At 30.1% G+C, this 24,332-nt stretch overlaps 2 protein-coding genes across 5 annotated transcripts; one reads left to right on the top strand and one right to left on the bottom strand.

Annotated features, from left to right (window-relative positions):
* The first annotated feature begins 5,986 nt into the window (after positions 1–5,986).
* LOC130821438 (AP2/ERF and B3 domain-containing transcription factor RAV1-like) lies at positions 5,987–7,825 on the top strand. The gene has a single exon (XM_057687212.1). It carries the CDS (start codon positions 6,146–6,148, stop codon positions 7,253–7,255), a length of 1,110 nt encoding a protein of 369 aa, XP_057543195.1. The 5' UTR covers positions 5,987–6,145; the 3' UTR covers positions 7,256–7,825.
* A 4,078-nt stretch (positions 7,826–11,903) lies between these two features.
* Positions 11,904–21,475, bottom strand: LOC130821437 (THO complex subunit 4D-like). 4 transcript variants are annotated; one of them, XM_057687208.1, is made up of 8 exons: positions 21,255–21,475; positions 20,023–20,298; positions 19,038–19,181; positions 18,886–18,954; positions 17,456–17,643; positions 17,138–17,274; positions 16,354–16,401; positions 11,904–12,670 (listed from the first exon to the last, which is right to left on the bottom strand). In XM_057687208.1, exons 2-8 carry the CDS (start codon positions 20,260–20,262, stop codon positions 12,522–12,524), a joined length of 975 nt encoding a protein of 324 aa, XP_057543191.1. In that variant the 5' UTR covers positions 20,263–20,298; positions 21,255–21,475; the 3' UTR covers positions 11,904–12,521. The 4 variants fall into 4 exon arrangements, with proteins under 4 accessions (XP_057543191.1, XP_057543192.1, XP_057543193.1 ...); XM_057687210.1 differs by lacking the exon at positions 17,138–17,274 and adding an exon at positions 13,901–14,036 and having other exon boundaries at positions 12,502–12,670; XM_057687211.1 differs by lacking the exon at positions 11,904–12,670 and adding an exon at positions 13,900–14,036.
* Between the last annotated feature and the right edge of the window lie 2,857 nt (positions 21,476–24,332).

The raw sequence follows: 24,332 nt of genomic DNA, 5'->3' as shown, positions 1-24,332 counted from the left end.
ATTGTATGTTGAAACAGACTTCAAATCAAATTTTGAGAAACTCAAGGTAACAATATTCCATATTTTAATACCTTTTCATTTTCAATATAAATTTTTGATTAAATTAATTTCTTAATTAATTATTAATAAGTTGTAATAAAAATATAGAGATTTTCAAATGTATTGAAAATACTTATTACTCTGCGCCATTAAAATTATAATAAAGTACTTGGCACAAAGATCGAGCAGTCATATTCATGGGTTGATAATGATATTTATAAAATTAATTAATTTCTGTAGGAAATTCAACATAAAGAAAAATTTATATAAGTATATTTAAATTGATCATACTCCTATAATATTAAAAAAAAAAAGAAAGATAATAATGCATAATTAAAAAACTAATGCATATATTTTCATAAAATGAAATACTAAATTTTTTCAAAAGTGACAATTTCAAAAAAATACGTAAACATATGTAAATTGTTGGTTAGTCACATGATAACGGTGAAATATTAAAATGATATTAATATTCCCTCTTAAGAAATCCAGGTCACATGTAGATTCCATACAAAACGGTATAGTACATGTAAAGAACGAGTCAAGATTTATACAACAAAATACCGTACATTTATACCAAAAACTATAACTCTGTTCCAAATCATACGTGGCATTAGCAATGTTACAAATGAAACCATAATTACTCAACTAAAATTTGTCTTATAGGCATTTGGTAGAGAAAAAAAAAGTGATATTTTACGTAAAAAAGAGAAATATATAAATGAGATATAAATACAAATATAAATTCTTAAATGAGACGATTTTATAGCGAGACTATTTCTATTTGGCCGACCCAATATATATTTACTGTTTTAAATTTATTACTTATAACGTTAAAGTGATTATCAATAATTTTAAAATCACAAATTGTTGTGAGAGATTGTCTCTCCGAAACACGCATTAGATATATGGGCTAAATAGCCCAATTAATACAAATTAAAAAGAAAATAAGAATGTGAACTTCTTGTTTTGAGGTTACTTATTTGAAAAACGGTCTCTCACAAGATTACCTGTTTTAAAATACTCACGTTTTTAGTCTTAAATCTATCACTTATAGTATTAATTTGATCACTTATAATCTTATATTGATCAATTAGAAAAATAGACAAATTATATATATATTGTTCATTGTGAGATGACCTCTTTCAAGATGAGCTGATATATAAGTTTAATACTTAAATAAAAATATATAAAAAAATGAAAAAACTAATAAACTACGTATACTTTAAGAGAGTACAAAATAAATTAGAAATTGACAAAACGTGATAATTTTTTGGTTCTCTCAACAAATAGGAGAAGTTCCGAAGCGAAGAGAAGCCCCAAAACCAGGGACCAATAAAGCACAACTATTTAACCCACCCTTTTCAAAGCGCGTGGTATTGTCAACTTGCATGGCTAATTCAAGATCTAGTCGGTAGCGCTAAGTGTAGATGTGTTTATTTGGGTCATTGAATTTATTTAAAGTCAGATATTTTAAGTTGGTTTGAAATTAATCTTATGCCATATTAATTTTTACATTATTTTAAATTTATTTTAAAGTCAGATCAAGTCAAATTCGCTTCCAAAGTCGAGGCAAATGTCGAATTATCAGATCTGTATGGATGTACAACTTAGGATCTTTATCACCCAATTTAATGGTTGAATTGCTTCAAATGTAATTGTTGAATTGTTTGAATGAGATATTTTAATTAACATGGATAATTGAGTGAAAGTAATGGAGAAAATCTAAATACTCAATGTATTACATATAATTTTTTATTTGTTAAATTATTATTATACTCATAGGTGGGGCTATGAGTGCCAAAGTCGTCCATACCCTCCAAAATTTAGTGAGTTTTTCCTTTTAAAATAATAGATATAAATTTTTTTATAAATTTGGGCCATGATCTTTTAATTATTACGGATAGAACAATATTTTTAAACTCTAATCTACATGCAAATTAATGCCACATAAAACATTAATGAATTTTTTTCCTTAAAATGGTTGTCATCTTAAACAAAAGCACGTAAATATTGTTGTTAAATTGTTGAATTTGGCCTTGATCGATCAGAAATGACTTTTATCTTGATCAAATGTCCGTCAATCAGAGCTATAAATGCGTGTACATGTAAAAAGCTATAAATGCGTGTACATGTAAAAACTAAAATACATCACCTGCATAATACTCTTTTCGTTCTCTAATATTCTTTCATTTGGAATATTTCCCTTTAAGAAAAAAGAATTTAAATTAATGTTTTTGACACATATTTAGAATATAAAATATATATATGTGAGATTTTGTTAGATTCATTTTAATGTCTACTTTTTATTATGTATTTTTCATAATTTTTTATTATATATATTTTGAAATATTAAGGTTTAAAATATACATTGAAAACTGTATAAAAAATAAATAAATAAAAAAAAAGGGAGTAATACGATATGATGACAATGCTATAGTTATTGCTAAATAAGAAGAAAATTGAAAAGAAATTTAAAGTTTTTGTTGCCATGGAATCGAGACATCCACCTCTTGCAGTGTCTAGGCTAATAGAAACACCCGTTGTTTCAATTTAGGATAAAAAAAATGTGATAATTGATTATATGCAAATGATAGATACATGATCAATTAAAAAATTATAATCAAATGACCAATACACTAATAAAAATCATACATGAATTATTTATATATCAACTAAAAATTATTGTCAAATGACTTATACTCTAATAAATAAATTATAATCCAATAACTAATGTATAAGTTAAAAATCATTATCAAATATCAAATAATCGAAACTCCAATGAGAATGACCGATAAGATAGTTAAAAACAATTATCAAATCAACAACTCACTTAGCAAAATTATTATATCAAAACAAGTTTAAAGTAAAATTTTTTGTTTTAAAATGGAAAATTTTATGAATTGTGACCGGCGAACATAAAAATTCTCTTAATTTGATAGGTAAAAACTTGTTAGAATATAAAGATTCAAACCGCAAACTTCAAGTATTATCTCTACTCCCTTGACTATTATTGAAATTTTTTTGACTTGGTTTTGTGATATTTAATCTAATTAGCCCTTTTATAATATATTATAAATTAATAAGGGGTCAAATTTAAAATACAATAAACCGCATGTTTGGACAGGGGCCAAGTAGCTTCACCCTTGATAAGCCATATATTTCTAATACGTTGCATATTGCTTATAACGTGATTATTTCGTTTTTATTTTTGAATAATAAGGTAGTCTAAGAGAAGGAGAAGATTAAACAAGAATCAAACACTTAATATAAAATGATATTTACTCTTTAACTAAAAAAAACTTGATTTTATTAACGTTGTTATTAAGACTGAATCAATCATAAATATGTGAGAAAAACAAAATATAGTGTACACATATGCATCAACAAAATAAGATGTTCAAATAAAAACATAAGATTCAATTGTTTTTTAACTAAAAATATATTCAGATGTTGGTTGATTTGTTGATTAGAAAGACAAAATATTTTTTAGGCAAAAGTTCAAATATAAAAACAATGATGATAAATAGAAGTATGGAAGTTATGATGTTGGTAGAAGCATAAGATTTAGATACAAAAAAAGGATGGGAGCTCTCATGCGCAACCATAACTCTTTACACAAAATTCTTGTGAGAGAAACTATTTTTAAATGGGTAACTCATTATATATGTTTTGAAATATTGTAAGTAAGCATTAAAAATAATGTAAGTAGACATTTATGATATTGTAAGTAGACATTAAAAATATGATAAATAGACATTAAAGATAACATAAGTGGACATTCAAAATACGGTAAGTGGACATTAAGTTTTAATGGGTTGGACCTGAAAAACTTCTCTAAAAAAGACGGTCTAAGATTAGCTGAAGTCTTTATTCCAACTAGGGCTTGTCATAAATTGTCATATTTTATAATTTTTTTGATTTAGTTTATTAGTCTTAATAAAACTAATCATAATAATAAGGAAAAATTAAGAGAGAAAAAGTTAATTAGAGAGAAGACCGAAACACATATTTCATGCGTTTTGTTTGCATTTTTCTCTATTTACTTAACACCATAAAAGTATTGAATAATTTTGATTTCTGTTTGGAATATTTATAAAAATCCATATATTTATGTATGTGTTATTTAACGCTATAGTCAGTCTTTTAAATATGTTGAATATGTTTAAAAAAAGTTTAAAATCTAAATTTAGAGTTAAAAAGATAAAGTTGAAAATTAATGATAAAAGGTGACTATATAATAAAAAAATATTCTAAATATTAAATAATCTCACTTATTGTCAATTTGTTGTAAATAAATATTAAATAATCTCACTTGGCACATATAACTGACAATTGTAGTCTTGTAAGTACCTACTAGCCATTACACTTACTTTTTTTCCTCTTTACGCTTCTTTGTTAGTTTACCCCTATTACTCTTTGGTGATATATATCAATAATAGCAGGTTAAAATGTGGCAAAATATATAGTCAGCAAAGAATATACAAATATTAAATTATTTATAAATAATCAATAATAGTGAATTATTCACAACAGATTAAAAATATACGTGATTATAAATCACAATTTTTTTTTTAAATACAACTAAGAAATAAAAACGGATGAAAAATTATTAGCAAGTCAAGTAAATTGAGAAAGAAGATAATGTCAAAGTATCAATATCATACTTCCTCTCTTTCATTGCAACGTTTCAATTTAATCCTTAATATTTCTAATTATATATAATAAAAAGTTATAAAAATTTGATATTAATAATCTTTACAATGAGACGAATCAAATAAAATCTCACTTGACTATATTTTAATTTATACATTAAAAATTAATTACAAATTAAAAATAATGAATAAATAGTGTATTTTTTAATATTACAACTCATATGAAACGAACAAGTATTAGACTCCAGAGGGGATGAACTTACCAACACATACCCTAAACCCACACCTTGGCCCCTTTTTCTTCCTTTTGTTATCATTACATTTTTTCATGTGAATCCTATCAACTTGCTCTCAAGTGGACCCCATTCAACTCTTCCCATGCATAGCCCACAATGCCACAACACATACAATCTACTCAAATTCTTATGGGATACAGTTTTAATTGGATCGACTTATTATATATTTCTTAAAATATTATAAGTAGGTATTAAGAATAAAATAAATAGATATTTAAGATATTAATAGTAGGGATTAGGAATATAATCAGTAAGTATTAAGGATAATATAAATAAGTATTACGAATACAATAAGTTGACATTTATCTATAATAAGTTAAAATTGAGATACATCTTAAAAAACAGTACTCTCTATGTCTCCTTCAACTCTATCCTTGAATCTTCCTTTGAGTTGACCCATTCCTTTCCCCTCATTCCTTCTTCTATTACCTCATTAATATTTTTATTTATTTTTAATATCATAATTTCACGTGTTAATCATCTACCAATAATAATCCTAACTTCTAATTTTTATTTTATAGTTTCCCCATCCTTATATTAGGAAATATTTATATTTTTAACACTTACATTGATTAATTTGATCTCAAATTTTCTGGACATCAATTTATAAAAACTATATAATATATTAAGTAAAATCTTATTAAATTCATCGTAAAGTTTATAATATCAAAATTATATAATTTTTACATATCATAATTTATATATTATATTAAATTGTATGAAAATTTTAGTGTTTCATTTAAATAGGATCACTATAAAATAAAAAGGAAATGTCAACAAGAGGTTTTTATCGCCATTTTATCGCTAATATGTATTCTTATCCCTATTTATCACTAAGTTGCCAACAAAATATATTCTCTATCTCCATTCTTATCGTCAAAAATAATTTTGTATGACAATATTATTATTATTATTATTTTTTTTTTTATTATTATTTTTATTTATTATTAACAATAAAATCATGTGGAAAACTTCTTATATATACTCCCTACATCCTTATTCAACTCTACATAAAACTCAAAACTAAACTTATGAAATTAACCAACCCAAAATTCAACATTCATCAAACCAAGTCAATTCTCACCTTCCTTCCTTCCTTTATACATCAAATCAACCACCACTTTCTTTCATCTTCCCCTTTTTCTATACACAAAAATGGATTCAGCAAGTAGCATGGATAATGAAAGTTCTTCCACAACCGACTCTCTACTCAACAATGTCCGTACATCTCTCCCCACAGCTTCCATAACCAAACCTTCACCCTCAGTCACACCAAGAAGTGGGACCCTATGCCGGATGGGAAGTGGAACGAGCATCATAATCGACTCCGAAAACGGAGTCGAAACCGAGTCAAGGAAGCTACCATCCTCAAAATACAAAGGGGTGGTCCCACAGCCTAACGGCCGGTGGGGTGCACAAATCTACGAGAAACACCAGCGTGTCTGGCTCGGGACCTTCAACGAAGAAGACGAAGCCGGCCGAGCATACGACGTCGCCGCCCGACGTTTCCGTGGCCGCGACGCCGTAACTAATTTCAAACAACTATCAATTGATCAGGATGATCCTGACGGTATCGCAGAGCTACAATTTATAAACTCTCGATCAAAATCAGAGATCGTGGATATGCTTAGAAAACATACGTACCTAGACGAGCTTCAGCAAAACATACGTAATTTCAAAATTAACGTCGACAAAACGACGTCGTATAAATCGAAACAGGATAATGAAATTGGGAGATTTTGTAGGGAAGATTTGTTTGAGAAAGTGGTCACTCCAAGTGATGTAGGGAAATTGAATCGATTGGTTATTCCGAAACAACACGCCGAGAAATACTTCCCCCTTGAAACGATTTCGAGCAGCAGTAATGGCGTGTTGCTTAACTTTGAGGATGTGAATAAGAAGGTATGGAGGTTTCGGTACTCATACTGGAATTCTAGCCAGAGTTATGTGTTGACGAAAGGGTGGAGTCGGTTTGTGAAGGAGAAGGGTTTGAATGCTGGGGATGTTGTTACGTTTCAGAGATCCAGTGCAGGATTAGATAAACAGCTTTATATTGATTTTAAGAAAAGGGGTTGTGGTAATGGGTCTGGATCCATGGGTCCAGTGATCCGGTTGTTTGGGGTGGATATATGTGATGTTCCGATTGGGATTAGTGTAAATATGGCGGTTGAAGAAAGTGGGATTGGGAAGAGATTTAGGGAAGTGGAGTTAATGGCGCCTATGGAGTCATGTAGGAAGAAGCAGATGGTGGTTGCAGCCTTGTGACGTCTAATTTTTTTTTGTATTTTTTTTTATTTTGATGAGTATGTACAGGATAAGCTGAAGAAAATCGACGGGTAAAAGGCGATGATAGTCATCATCATTAACCTAATAAGTAATATTCCGCTCGAAAACAGGGTCTGGATGCGAAAAGATGACAAATAATTTATATCCGTACAGAGAGTAATAGAGGAAAGCGGTCAATTTTACCTCAAAAAGTGAGAACCCTACATAGAATCGAAAATAGTGAGAATCGAATTTAAATTTCTCTGATGGAGATAAGATTGTCCGATTCTTAAATTTAGTATTTTTTTGAATTTTTTTTTTATAAATTTAGTTGTTTAGTATGGAGATAGGGTGGTGCAAGTTGCAATATGTAAATTAGTATAACAAGTTAACAATCAAAAAAAAGAAGGAAGAAGATCCAATGAGAAATGAAGGGGTGGGAAAAATAAAAGGGAAATTATCAATAGTATTCTTGTGTTTTGACATTTTATTTTTGATAATTCTATGTTTATTCTATTATCAATTGTACCCCCAGCATTTCATGCTAATTACAACTGTGATATTATTCAAGTTTTTGCTGTTATTTTGTCATTAAATCCTTTTAAAAATCAACCATGGTCAGTTTGTTATTTATTTCCTTTTAAAAGGATTTTAACGGTAAAATAACAACAAAACTTGAATAATGTTACGGTTACAATTAGTATGAAATGTTAGGAGTATCATTGATAATAAAAAAAACTATCAAAGATAAAGTGCAAAAATACAAAGTTATTATTAATAATTTCAAAAAAAAAAGAAGAGGTGAACAGAGATGATAATAGTAAAAAGAAGTAATTCTATGTTTTTAATAAATTATGTAAATTGCAAAAAAATACAGTGAAAGGAATGCAAGTTCAAAGCAATGGGAAGGAAAATTGTCCATCCCCTTCTTCATCATGATTCATGTGTGTTTCATAATTTTTTTTTTCACTTTTAAGAAAAAAATAATTATGAAAGTAAAATTAATTTTTTTATTATATGAAAGACTAAGAGAAGAGGAGAACTTGGTGAAAATTAAACTTAAAATTTAATTATTTAGAAAAAATAATATTTATTTCAATGGAGATAATATCCTAATCTCAAATCAATCTCATAGTTTTATTTTATACTAACAAAAAGTATTGCTGTGGATACGTTAGATCCTTGATCGATCATGTACAATGGCAAAGCTATAGCCTATATACTTCTAATTTTTCTATTCATTAAAATTTACTTTCTATGATTTAATTTAAAAATCCTAAATTTAATAGTCCATCGAAGTATTTTCTTTTTAGGATGAATTTTTTTGTTGTTGTGAAATACTACAGTATAAATATTATTTTATTGGCATTAAATTATTAATTTTGATAATATTTCAACTATTGTATAAAATCATTTAAGCATGAGTTCAGTAATTTTTTATCAATAAAATCATGTGATGATAATTTATTTAAATCATGAATGAGATCAGATACCCTTAATTTTATCATTAATCATGATCGTCTTCTTCAAATTCTTGTTTATTTTCATCATCATTTTATTATAATCATGAATAATACCATTATTTTGTAGGAGTATAACTTTTAATTAAATTAGTACTAATAAATTTAAAGCATGCACCATTGATATGCAGTGCAGAAAAAGATAGCTTGCCTCTAATAATTGTACAAATTTATTTATTTTATGGAGTAATGAAGATCATAATAATCATTAACAAAATTAAAGAATTGTTTGGTTTCCACCGTTTAGTTTTTTTAACCGTATTTTAGTTTCTTAACTAGCTTATTTAAGCTATTTTAGTAAAATGGCTTTTAATAAATAACTTTTAGAAAAATATAGAATTTTTGGAACTGATTTTGAGAAGCTGCCAATTTGCAAAAACTTGTTTATAGATATTACCTCAATTATCAAATAAAATTATAATAAAGGTTTTTAAATAAAATATTTATACTTTAAAGCTAAAACCAAATACCTTTAGCAAAAAACTAATTTAATAATTAGCTACTCTTGTGAGATTTCGTTTCTACAAGAAGCCCACATTTTTATTTTCTCTTTAATTTGTACTAATTGAGCTATTTAACCCATATATCTAATGTGTCTTTCGGAGAAACCGTCTCTCACAACAATTTGGGTTTTACAATTATTCATAACAAGTTCATGTTCTCATCGTACATATTTGATGGACTATTTAACCCATTTATGAGGTTCGTCTCTCGGTAAGGCTGTCTTAAAGAATAATTTGTATAATTTTTTAATATGAAAGTACATTTTAAAACAAAGATGCAATTATATAATATTAATACATATAATTCATTATTTCAACCTTATGATGTATGTAAATATTTGAAATTACTTCAATATTTAGATCGTAATTGAAAATAATAATTTTATACACATAATGATAGCAATTTTAGGAAAAAAATCAATCCTTTGTTAATTTTGAGGGATCCCCCACAATTGTCTTTGGTTGTCATATTTTTTCTATTAGGAAATAAGTTGGTTGTAATTTTTTTCTGACGGGATAATTTTCCCAAATCTTAGACTATATTTTTTTTAAGATACTTAAATATTGATTTTATCTTAAATTAAATAACTAATGGAAACTATAATTTAGGTAAATAGAATAAAGTCCTTGTAAATTGAAATCTTAGTATAATCTAAATTATTGTCAATAACATCCTTTTTAAATTAGTCAATTCTTACAAAATCTTATTAGAAAATAAACTGTAAGATATTCTTTTAAGTTTTCTATCTAAATTTAGCTATTTTTTTAAATCTATATTTTTTTAAATAAAAATTTATAGCTGGACAAATAATGTCCCCATAATTAATCAATATCCAATTAAATTTAAAAATATAGCAAAGCTTTTGGAGCTTATCATTAGTTATTTTTCAGCAATATGATGATGTGATTTAATCCAATATGTCATTAACTACTCATATTCATATATGCGAAAGAAAAAATCTTGAGAAAATGCAGTAAATAGCCAATTGTAACAGTGTAGATAGATCTAAATGTTACAAAACTTGATTACAACTAAAAATTTATGACATTAACTTATTTTAGTTTAAAATGTCCACTTTAATAACTTTTTGAATCATAATTTGTTATATTATTCTATTTTGAAATGATCTAAAAAGAAAAAAACTAATGTGATTTTAATTAGTCTATCTTTACTGCTCATATTTTTCCATTACAATAGAAATTTTTTAAAGGACCAATTGTAGAAAATAATCCAAATGTTGTTAAAAGATGGTTGAAAATAGATAATAGTTTATGGATGAAAACGGCAAAGAAGATTAAAATATTAGCCCATCTCCTAAGAGACTGTCTGTTTGCGTCTCTTATGTTCAGCCCATTAAAGCTTAATGCATACTTATTGTATTCTTAATGTATACTTACTATATCTTTAATGCCTATTTAGAGTATCTCAAATGCATACTTACAATATCCTTAATGCCCACCGAGTAAGTGTGCAATATTTACAGTGTCTTAAATGATTACTTACAATATCCTTAGTGTCTACTTACAGAATTCTTAATTCCTACTTACATCATTATTAACGACTACTTATGTCATCTTTAATGCCTGCTTACTATATCTTAAATGTCTATTTACAATATCATTAATACCCAGTTACCCACCAAGTAAGCGTACAATACCTAAGTATATTAAATGCATACTTATAATATCCTTAATGTCCTTTCTTTCTAGACCAAACCAATTGGAGATAGTCTCTCAAATAATCTCTCACAAGAATTGATGGTCCTTTAGTTAAAAGCCTCAACGAGTAGGATTTTGAAACAAATTTGTAAATTCAAGCAAAAGCTTTATGTGATGATTAGTGTGACTTGAAGCCCTTAATTATAGTTAAAGTGTTGTGGTAAAAAGAGATGAAAAAGGGTGAAAACAATATAAGGCACTTTGGCTTTCAAAGGATCAAAAGGAATTTGAGACAGAAGAAAAAGCCGACTCGGCTTTCCCCCTGGCCAAAGGGAAGCCTACTCGGCTTCAGGATCTGGAAGATTTTCTCTTGTTCTGTTTTCGTTTTTTGTTTTTTCTTAGGATTGCATATAAGTGTCTTAGACCCTATGTATTATAAATAGACTTAACACATAGATTAATGTTAATGCTTTTTTAACCTCACTCGCTCTCTACATAATTCTCTCTATTCTCTTTTCTATTCTTTTCTTCCTCAATTGTAATCATTATCAAGATTGTATCTTTATTGGAGAACCATTAAAGGAGCAACAAGTCATCTAAGCTGGGACAGTGAACATAGCAAAATTAGGAGTTAACCACTTAAATCTTTATGTTGGCTTTGATTGTGTTCTTCATTGCTTAGTTGGAGTTCTTGGATTGCACATTCAATTTTATTTTTGGGTGTTTTCTATTGGACTTGTTCTTGAGACTTTACCTTTGATCCTTGGGTGTATTAGCGGGTAGTTTGTTCACTTTATATCATTTGATCCTAATCTTTGGATGTTGACTATTATGTATAAAGTGTTAACCTCTCAAAATGCTTGTGTTTTCCTACCAATCTTTTCTTAACAAAAAAATTCCTGAAACAAGTTGACACAAACTGCAGAGAACAGATCCAAATAGCAAAAGCTACCATGCAAATTTAAGTTAGAAAATAGAAACAATTAATCAGCTATGCTGAACACGATAAATAAACGAAACACGTAAATACGCAAGAAGCTATAAGAGAATGAGAACTACAACTGTTCCAAAAATATTCTTAGCCTTCTAGGTTACTATATTCAAAGATAACCTGCAACTAAATACTACAACTATTCCCATCAAAAAAGTTACTTGATCTGGCAGATTTTACTCAAGAAACTGTCGTGTGCCACTCGATATTAATACTGAATCGCCAATTATATCGCCAAGAACACTTCAAGCGCCAATGAAAACAGCATCTATGTATCTGCTTCTACCCTATTACCTGTTTCTTCGGTCTCCAGTAAACAGAATCCATAAAGCAGTATAAGGGAAAAAAATTGATGTAAAGATGTAACTACAACCACAGCCATAAATTGGTGTACCTACAGCCAACGCAGATTTGTCTCAAACAACTAAACTTGTGAAACAAAAATCCGAGAAAAATCTAGAGTTCCGAACAAAACAAACATCCACCACATCCCTGAAACAGAAGCAGCTGAGCATCTTCAGTAATTCATTTTAACTCTAGTGTCGGCCACAGATGGATTTAAGAAATCTGCATCTCTTCGGCATGATAATTATCTAGCTCTTTGTCAAGATCCTCGGCAGATTTCTTAACCTGCTTCTTCCCTCGACCCCATCCTCTTCCTTGTGTTTGGCCACCGCGTATGCCTTGGCTTTGTGTGCGTTTACGTTCTTGACTATTCCTAAACCCACCACTTGTTCTTTGCCTACACAAGCATTTTCAGAATTGTTAATCACACTTTACACACAACACAAACAAAGCCATAAAATCCAATTGACAATTACCACAAGATATACTATAGTCTAATACTAACATAAAACTACATGAGCCACTCCAGAACTTAGTAATGATAGGTCAATAATGCCAGAACCAAGTTTGAAGCAATTATATTCTGTGTCATATTTATTTATAACCAATGATAAAGTTGCTAAATCAATTACAAGCATTTAGATTTCAAGAATAATAATTCATTCAAATACTATCATAAAAAAAAAATAAAAATGAAAACATAAATCTGAGCAAAAATCTAAGATAGACAAAGAGATACAATATATAAAAGACATGTATAAATAACATATATTCAATTAAGTGAACTGAGAAACATTCAACTGATATCCCCAGGTTCCATCTCTATTAGATGAAAATATTCGGCATATAACTCTTAAAGAGACATTCATAATTCATCGCAACAAACCTAAATGATTTCAGTAGGAAAATGCCTAATCATATAAAGTCCAAAGGTAGAATTGTAAGATTGCAGATGAGTTACCAAGCACCCCAAGAGGACAATGTTTTTGAATAGCAGGATTGCAAGTAGTGTTCAATGGGCCGGGCTCCCATTTGAGCCCTTATCCAGCCCGTTTCTAGAAGGGCTTTGTAAGGGCTAGGTCAAAAACAGGCTATACTATAATTAAAATAAAGCGGGCTATAAAAGGGTTCAATAAGGGCTGAAAACGGGCCTTTATATAGTATAATTAATGTATAATTTAAATATTATAAATGACAATGTCAATGAAATTATTAATACTTTTTTCAATCTAATTATTATAAATGATAATTTAATTGTTATAAATTGATAAATGGGGATTAAAATAATTTTTAGTATTAAAAATGGACAGGGTTGGGCCAAATCGGGCTTTGAAAGCCCAGCCCATTTAAAGCACATATTAATTTTAAAGGGCCCTTATCTAGTACGGCCCAAATTTATTTAAGCCCAGCCGTTATCCGGCCCATTGAACACCCCTAATAATTGCAAGCATGGTTCAGGTCACAAACTAATAGAAAAAAGTACTAGTGACTTTGCCACTTTCTTAAAACAAATTTATGCTTGTTCTTATGTGCATACCTTGAGCCTGACAAGGCATATACAGACTTAAAGACAATTTATGCTTGTTTCTAAATGCTGGGGCAAAAATAAAGCGAGTATGGGTGTCACCTTGTTACAATAATCTTTGTCGTTTACAGAATCTTTTCTTGCTTGGTTACAAGGACTGTAAATCCTTATTTTAAGATCTGCTAGCAGCTCCACTATTCTCTCATTACAACAGAATCTAATCATCAGCATTAACAACCTTGAAAGAATTTTGTTATATATGTTATTATATATTTATTGAAGGTCCAATTCTGAATAAAATCAATCAAGTACAACCATTGAAACTTTTTGATGGTTAAGATACAACACAAAAAGGTTTAAAAGGTATTTCCCAGATTATAAACAAAGAAAGGTACTTGTCAATAAAAGATCATCCTCAAAAATATTATCTTGTTAACTTGTCAATTTAATACACTAATGAAACAGGATATTGTTCAGACAAAACTCTAAATATACTGTAGACAAGTTAGATAATAGCATGAAGTGCATCGGGGAACTTCACATAATAACATTTAACAAAATAATCTAGAATGTATTAGTTACAGCAACGCTTCCTGAAATCATGTGACTGAATCAAATTAAAATTTTCTTTCAGCTTGAGCATATCATGTTGGGTTTTTCAAAGGGAATAGTTATCCTGTTTCCAATTCCATTGGAAAAAATGCATAGTTATTGATAAAGAGAATACAGTGTGTTATTAGCTTGAATGAAACCAATCGAGATCATCGAAATCAATTTCAGACGAAAATTAGTAAGAGAAAACCAACTTTACGTGATAACTCACGAGCTTCATACCTGATCATTGGATGCTAATACAAAAAACAAATACTTTCTACTCAACTGCAACATTAGTGTTGCCAGAATAATTGAGCACAATTGAACACGTCAAGAACAAATTAATAAACTGATAACGTGCAATATTGAAAGCCTACAACGAGCCACATAAGCATATTCTATGATACAATTACAATTAAGTTTAGTTTCAAAAGAAGCAATGTACACCGAGGCTAAAGGTTTCAAGAGCCTAGACGCAATGCAAGCCAAAAGCACGAGCTTTTTGTTGGAAAAAACCACGCTTTGGGGTAAAAGCTTTTAGCACAATTCTAGAACATATTTGATACTAAAAAACATATAATTGCACTAAAGATCTAAACATTTGCTGTTATTGCGCTAAGCTACTAGCATAGCTCAAAATGATATAAGAAAGGTAGTAGGTACCTAAACTTACATTCTACAACAATCTAAGACAATCAGTTTGACAAGTTTTAGAAATGCAAAAAAAATCCTTATTTAAAATTAAAAAGGAAAAATCGACAAAAATGGAAGAAAACAAAAATTGGAATTAGAAATCTAGAAGGCGGAAGATAAAATAAATCATAGTAAGAGAAAAAAAAGGATGAAAATCTAGAAGAAAATTAGAAAAAATGGAGGTCAGAAGAAAGAAAAAAAAAAGAGAAGAAAATAAAGGAGATACATAGTGGTGGTGGAGGCAACACGAGAGTAACAGAGTCTGACAAGTTTTAGAAATGCAAAAAATTCCTTATTTATCTCCTTTTCTTTTTTGTCTGAAAAAGTTCCGTTTTTAGTCCTCTCTTCAAGAACACAAAATTTTTCATACTACATATATTTTCTCCAAATGATAACCAAAAGCACAACACACCTTCTGTATCTAGATGAGGGCTGATGAAAAAGAGTAGATTCCTAGATCCTACCTTTGAGTCGCACATAAGGTGCACTTTTTAAAACTAAGACACTTAACCCTCTAATACTGCAGTGGCAGGTTTTGAAAAAGTAGAAAGATGGAGTAATACACTACGAAAACAACAATAAAGTAAAAGTGTAAAGAACATTATGAAACTTATACAACTAATGTGCAAAAATCAATTGGGAACAGAGGAAGTATATATACACTAGTTTCAAGTTCATAGATAAATAAATAAAGTTAAGAATAAGAACAAAAGTTACTTCACTTGGCAAGACCAAGGAATATTTTGACACGTAAATTGCATATAACATCCACTACATAATTCCAAGTATAATAGTTGATATACAAACGAAGATAGTATAAATATGCATAATATCATGTCATGCTATTTATTTACTTCTTTGTCTCTTTAGATTTGGAATGTAACACAAATCAAAGTGAGAATTTATTTAATGTTTTGAAGCAAATTTAAAGGGGCGCAGGGAGTAGTTAAGGATCAAGCAATAAGAGCTTTTTCGTCATTACAATAGTCACAAGTCTAGTGCATAACTAAGAGTTGAACAAGTTAGATAATATTTTTAAGCACAATAGCTAAAAACATTATAAATTATCAATTCCATCTTGCTTGTGCGATCACAAGTCTAGTGCATAACTAAGAGTTGAACAAGTTAGATAACGAGTTCACAAGTAAATGTCGACCTCATAATGTTGGCTAAAATTATTCGGATCAAAAATGCCAATGAATTGTGAACGACACAACATGAAAACTAAAGGAAATATACATTTCTCAAAACAAGGAAAGTTGACTCACCCATCACCATTTCTTTGGGCTGAAAAATTTGTGTGACTTCTGTTGTGCCTGCACGAGAAAGCTATTTGCATTACTCAAATGAAGCTAAACATCAAAACAACATACAGGTACCAAGAAAGAGAAGCGTAAAAGAAAAGGAAAACTTCCCTAAATTTGAACTAAAATGAAGTATTCAAGTATCCTACACATGTCTGAGTATCAAGGGTACGATACGAGTTCTTGAGGTAAAGTGAAGAGTGTAATGTGACCAACAAACCACCAAGGATCAAGGTATCAAAAATCAGAAATCATCTTCAGGCTAGCCAAGTGTACACTAGAGACTGGTGATGCAAGAGGGACAAAAAAGGTCTTGTGCAATGAGCATCTGTCAGCCCGTGTTCTGTACCAAGTACCCAACTTCACTATCCATCTCAAATTCTTTTATAAATTTAAGAGGGCAGGATATGGAACTACTTGAGAAAAGAGAAACCAAGTACCCAAGAATACTTTAGTAAAAAAAGTAGAATTCATATCTCCGTATAAGCTATCCTTTCAAAAGGGTGAAATGAACCCTAATCAACTCAGCCCAATAGTAACGGTTTTACCCCTTTGTCAATCCATGGTTTCTAAGGTTTTACAAGAGACAGCGTGTGCATCAAACACACCATTATTATAAAGAAAATAAAATAGGTTGACAAGTACTATGTAAAATCCATCGAAGTGGATGTAATTTGAAGTTTGAAGCAAATCGCATCAACCACCAACATTTATTCATACTAAAAAAAACATTTTCAGAAACTATTACTTTCTTGTTTCCCCATTCTCCTTTTGAATGTAGATATCCTTACAAGATTGTTGTACCATATACAGTAATAACATAGGCTCCTCAATGCACTGATTAATCCCTCAACAGCTACCAGCTGTTCTGCCAGATTATTCTCTCTGAAATTCAAACCAAGCGATCATTTAAAATGTACACATCACTGATGGCGATGGGGCAAACATTTTGGTTTGTGCAAAGTTAACTCTTGTAGTAAGCTTTCAACTAAAAGTTTCTACATGTAACAGATTAAATGACCAACAAATAATTATCAAACACAAAAGATTATCTCAGTGTGCATACGTCATAACTCTTCTTGTTGCCTTTCTGTTAGCACCTCCAACGACATTTACACGAGCAGCTAAAGGAAGTCCTGAACTGAGGCTTGCAATCTCGATCCTCATAGGCCTTCCATCCAGTAGAACATTGTTATAACGCCTGTGTGCAGCAAAAGCATCGCTTCTTTTAACATAGACAACTTCAGCTGACCCCTACAATCAGTCACCATCACCACAAGAACGATCGATTAGTATCACTTCTCAGCCAGATAAGAAAAAAGCAACCACCACACTTGAAAATTGCAGGATAAGGTACAAAAACAGCATATGCTTTAATCTTGGATAAAAATGAAGATTTGTTTCACGAAAAACATCCCTAAAAAACAATGAAATTATTGCAAAAAGAGAGTAAACAAGAAGCAGCTAACATTTGACTACATAATACTATGTAATTAAAGATTGAAGTTTTAGACTATAAAGAGCCACAAAAGATAACGAGAGCAGACATCAACCCGCAAATAAATTGGATATCTACAAGTATATTATAAAAAACATTTATGACCTTCATTAAGCAAAAGATTTCAGTATTTCATCTTAGAAACTCACCAATCACTGCACACAAGGGAATACTAGCAAAAAACAAATAACACCAGGATGGGAAAATTTTTCATCTGCATAAACTTCAAGTTTTTCAATTGAAGCTCAATTCCTAAATGCAGACTTTTATTTGAAATTAAAACATCTAAGAAAATCAATTGTCATGCACTCCTAAAACCTAAACATTTATAAGATGTTAAGATACAAAGTTATCAGTGAACAAGTATGACAAAATTTGAAGGTTCATGCTTTTTAAGTTTTTTTTATCAAGCACACAATCACATGACACAACAATGGTAACAAATCACAATCTACAGCTACTACTCCAACTCAAATAAATAGTTACAACACAAAATAAATCCACAAATAGCTAAAGGGAGGCAAAAACGCTACAGAATATATTGCAGTAACAAGGAACAATTTATAATATAGAATATCTTCAGTGCTCAAGCATCCTCCAACAGTTAGAAAATTGAAGAAGTATAATGCAGTGGAAACTCAAAACTGTCAGGTTCACTCTACATACTCAAAACAAGATGTATTCATCTCAGACACCATGCCATAAACAAAAATGGGACACAATCAACATATGATAGCATGTCAAAATTCAAGCATGCCAAGAATAGATGAAAAAGAAGATAAGCCCTAGCATTACGGAGAGTATACATAAGTTATTAACTTGCAAGTTGCAACATGCAAATGACAGATTATAAAAGATGAAACACATTACACCTCTTGCATATGCTCAGACTTGTAAAAAACAAGTAAGCATGTAGAAAATAACAAAACACAGCATGCAAATTTAAACGAAACTTCATTTCAACATGTTAAAAAGAAAAAAGGGACACAACAACTTACATTGGGTTCACCATTTTTGTCATAGTGCATAGCATAACGTTTCAGCTCCCCGATTTCAGAGAAAAGATCCTGGTTCCAAGCTCAAATTTCAGGTCCAGAAGAAACCAGTCTCAAAGGTTTTTTTAATTGAAAATTAATTAATCTGGCAGTACCCTTATGTCATCATTGCTAACTCCAGTATCCAAGTTTGTGATAAACAACTCTGTGCCACTTTCCATTGTAGGTATTCCTGCGGATGTAAGGCTCTCTTCAAATAAATCATGCTCCCATAGGACGTTCTTGCTTCTGCGAAAAGACTGGTGATACCATTGGGGAAACAGAACCCATATGGGGAAACGTTGATGTCAGAATTCTAAAAAAGGATGATTCGCCATTCTCAAGGTGTCAATGGGACTTTCATATCTAAAATATATAAAAGAAACTATAAATGATCAATCCAAATCCATATCAGAAGGCCAGATAAGCCATCGAGAAGAGTAGATAAGCCTATATCATGACCAAAGGAGTGTGACCACAAGGCTTACTTTAATGGGTGATAAAAAGGAAGGTTTAAAGAAACTGCAGGATTGAAGCATTTGTATAACATCAGTTATAAGCTAAAGAGATCAAATTTATTAGTGTAGAATATTCCTTGTAAAAGGATGTTGAAGTGGGGCAACAAGTTTCCAAAAGAGAAGAAACCAAGATTCGGAAAAATAGTTCATCATCCCTTTCTGTTTCTACTAAACAGTCATAAGAAACAAAACTATGAAACCCCTAAAAAATGTGGATTAATGATAGTTTTGATTCATATATCTGACTAGCAGCAGCCCTCACTGTCCATGAGGATACCAAGATTTTGGATGCAGCAAAAGACTTCCAACAGTGGATCATATTCATAGATGTCCCGAAAATTAATGCAACAAATCTTCCCCGGAAAAATTACATAAACCATATTTGTTATGGATACCTGGGAAAGCAACTACATAGTAATGCTGAATATGAGCCCATCAGAAGCTTTCTCCAAACATGAAATTAGGCCATGAGTTACAGCTTGATTCAATATTATTTTTAACGAATCACCATTTACCAGAACTCCTATAAACTACATGCCAAATGCTTAAAAGAATTCATACAACATCCGAAGTTTAGGCTTGCCTTGGCGATAGTGAAAGAAGAATGTCGAGCATTGACTCCAAGAGAGCCCTGCTGTCGTGCCCCTCTCCCTACTCCTCTCATCCTCCCACCACTAAAAGAACCACCTCTAGCTCCATGACCATGAGAATAACCACCTCCAGCTCCACGACCACGAGAATAACCACCTCGTCCTCTCCCTCTTCCAGCACTTTTTTTGCTCTTTATAATATCATCTAGAGACATATCCAAAGCCTTGTCCATTTTGAAAAAACAACAATTTTCACGTAGTGATAAAACCTGAATGCGCACATAATAAGTAATTCAATATCAACACTATGATCACAGAATATATTCCCTTTGTCTCAATTCTCAAATAAACTGCTCCAAGAACAAATAGGGGAAAATCTAAAAAAGTGAGAAAAAGGGTAAAAAGATATACTACAGATGAAAAGATAAATTAAATATATAGTGAGAATTGTGTGGGCGTTGACCATAAAAAGAAATGAGTCAAATTCAATTAGACAAACTGACAGAGGAAAATGGGGCTAACTCTTTGGGACAGATGAGTATGTATAAAAGAGCTTCAAGATTCATTCACTTTTTAATATTGTAGTACGCAGAGCTTGAGAACTGTCAAGAACTAGTCTAATTTATGCATAAAAATCTGCATTCAACGTAAGAAATCCGCAACTTCATTGAAATCTTTTTGATATGAACAAAAACTAAAACATTAGTGAAAACCACAAGAATTGAGCACAAATGAATCCAATTGCATTAAACAAATAAAAACGCCAATTTCAAAAAAGCAAATAAAAGAAGAGATATACGAACATCAACCAGAAGCAAGCATATCAACCAAATATAAAACATTCAATTTCAAATCAAAAAAACAAAAAAGAAAATCAGCAAATTGAACTCAAAATCAACATGGCCACACAATTAATCAAAACGCGATTTCAAAAATGCAAATAAACAAAGATATAAGTTATGCGAACATCAACCAAGGAAGCATATCAACCAAATACCAAACATTCAAAATCAAGATCCAAAAAACGAAAAAAAAAAAATTAAAATTAAAATAAAAAAATTAAAAATTTAACAAATTGAACTCTAAATCAACATGGCCACACAATTAAATTTAAAAATCTCAATCAAGCAAACAGAAATAACAAACAAGATACAAAAATCAACCTCGAAAACAAAAAATAATCAAATTTAATCAAACAAAATTGGCAGAGAGTGACGAAACGAACCTCAGTTGTATTGTACGTCAAGCCTAGATGCAGGTCAGAAACCACTCCTCACTTTACCTATACCTTACTCCCACTTTCTCCCTCTCTCTTTATCTTTCTCTGGATGGGATGAGATCGGCGTAGGAGAAGACAATCGGAGCAGCGAAAAGCAGAATAAATGTTCAAACTCCTTGACGCGGGACGGCGGAAGTTTAGTTTTTATTTATACTTGGCTGGTAGAGTCTCATATTAGAAGGAATGGGTTCCAAACTTGATGGGTTGATGGCTAAATGCCACACGTTTAGATGACTAGAGGTGTTCATTTGGGTGATCGGGTCGGTTTCGGACGGGTGTTATTTAATTCGGTTATATTTCGGATCGGTTATTTCTCGTCTGTTTTTTATAACGGGTCACACTCTGGTCAAGTCGGTTAATCACGGTTCGCTTGGAGATCGGTTATTCAAGCTATCGGGTTAGCATCGGTTCGGTGTCGATTGAAGTTCGTGTCAAGTGTTAATCGGTCTCAGGTTGTCATCGGTTACTAATTGGTTCGGTTTTGTCGGGTACAGATCGGGTTCGGGTTTTTTTAACAGAATTCGACTACGTATTATTAATTACTATTAATCAAATCAATATCAGTCATTTTTTAATTGATGACAAAATTCCCTTTACTTAGCAAAATAGTTAAATGCAAATCAATTTAATTTTTATTACTTTGTTACTTTTACTTGTTTGATCGGAAATTAAAATTATAATGTTCTATCAATTTTCATCTAATTCGATTAAAAGTAGTTAAATAAACATGGACTATTGATTAATAACTCTAAACATATGAAACCATGTATTTATAAATATTAAAATATCTAACACTTTATTAGATTAACTAAAAAGATGATTGAATATGAGTCTATCATACTTCTATGTTAAAAATTGGTTCAGGTTTACAGCAGTTCGATCTAAAATTCGTTCGGGTTAAGTCAGTTTTAGCCGGATAGAATTCAGTTTCGAGCATGATTCGGGTCAGATATGACTCGGGTCGGTCATTATTAGGTTTGGGTAATCTCGGTTAACGGTTATGTGTCGATTAAAAAAATCGGTTACAACTCGGATTCAGCTTTTCCATTTTCGGTTGTCAACCGCTTTGGGTACTGTCGGTTCGATAAACCTAAAAAAGAAACACATTTTCGGATCGGTTTACTTTCAGTTTCGGTTTGGGTTTTCGAGTTGGGTCACTTTTGAACAACTCTATAGATGACTACCGTTTCAACCCTAATAAAAATTGAAAAAAAAAAAGAGATTTTTAAATAAAAAAAATCCTAAAATAAGTTTTAAAATTTTTAATTCTTAAATAAGTGTCTTCGTGTCTTAGTCTAAGGTTAGTGATTATTCGATGTTACTATGAATAAGAGAAGAACATGTTAAAAGATAAAAAATATCAACACGATTTCGTTCGTTGTTACTAACAGGGAACAAAAGAAAGATTATGTCATAACTTTTAAAAGAGCAAAAAACAACAAAGGATATTTTGTTGTTAGAAGAGCGAACTAAGCATTGCAATTAATTTATTTTTATTTCCCTTTAAAAGCTATGAATCTATAATATTGTCTTTTTTTATTCAATGTTAGTAATAGCGAATAAATTCATTGTAAATTTTTATTTTTAACATGTTTTTTCTTGTTTACTGTAGTAACAATAAACAATATCTGACCATAAGCTTAAACACTAAAACACCTGTTATATTAAAATTTTCAAAAGCTTATTTTGGAAATATTTTTAAAAATGCTAAATTTATTCAATTTTTTTCAACCCTAATCCATACATCTACTAGAGTACATCGTCTGTGGATTTAATAATATTTGAAATAAATAGGTTTTTTTTAATAATAATTAAAAATATGTTTAATTTAAAAGTAAATTTCAAAATAAGTGTTTTTCTATCCAAGTTTAAGATCAGAGTTTAATATTCAGTATACCCTTAAATAGTCCTCCACTTCTTAAAAAGATTTCTCAAAATAGATTATTAATTTGCTATTGCTTTTTTCTCATACATTTTTATGCTTTTTTAAAATAATTTACTATTGCTTCCACCAAGAATAAAACTTTATAATTTTTCAAGTCTAGATAATAAATCTCACTTTAATCCCATTCTTAACACTATAATTTGGATAATAAGTTTTTAAGGAAAAAAATGGAAGAGAAGAAAAAGATAGAGGGAATTAAAAGGAGGGCAGAAGTGCAAAACGGGGAGACGTTGGAGACATTAATGTATTTTTCTTTCAATCTTTTAAATATTAAATAATTTATTTCATTTAAAATATAAAATAAATTTTCTTTCGTATCCCTTTCTCTCTATTTTCCTCCTCAAGTCCCTAGTCCATCCTTTGTAGGTTTCCAAAATAGTGAAATATAATCTTTTTATTGTTCTTTTATTTTCACCTATTTAAATTTTAAACATAACGTAAATTTCATAATTGACGAACGCCATTTTAACTATCTATATTTTGTTTTCCTAAAAATGGAATATACTGAAGGTGATAGAGGATCTACACCCAAAGTCAAAAATGAGAATCTTTCTAATGGCAAGTTCCATGCTAAGTTGAAATTACAACTTACAAGTTACAAGTCGAACAAGTCTATTATAGGCATGGGACCATTCATATTAGGGACCTTATTCTGTTTTTTTTAGTATTATAGGATAAGCTAGAGGAAGAGGAGAACTAGTTGAGATTTAATTCCAGAATTTTATTTGAAAAAAATGATGTTTACTTCAATTGAGACAAGATTCGATTGTCAGAGACCTTACTTCTAATATAAGTTATTTTAGGAAAATTTGATATTAATAACCCGATCTTTCACCCAATTCGCCGTGAATAATTTCATTTTTGAATTATTTTTTAATAATCTAATATTTGTCTTTACATTGCCATCAACATAACATTTTATTTTATAATAATTCAACTTTTGTCTTTTATTTGCTATCAGCATATCCTATTAGTGTACTGACAGTAAACTAAAGGTAAAAGTTGATTTATTAAAAAATAATTGGAAGATTAGTCATAATAGATAGATAAAACATTGTATTATTAATATCAAATGTTCT

The sequence above is a fragment of the Amaranthus tricolor genome, chromosome 8 (assembly GCF_026212465.1).
Source record: "Amaranthus tricolor cultivar Red isolate AtriRed21 chromosome 8, ASM2621246v1, whole genome shotgun sequence".
NCBI lineage: Eukaryota > Viridiplantae > Streptophyta > Magnoliopsida > Caryophyllales > Amaranthaceae > Amaranthus > Amaranthus tricolor.
This window is presented reverse-complemented; position numbering and strand designations above follow the sequence as displayed.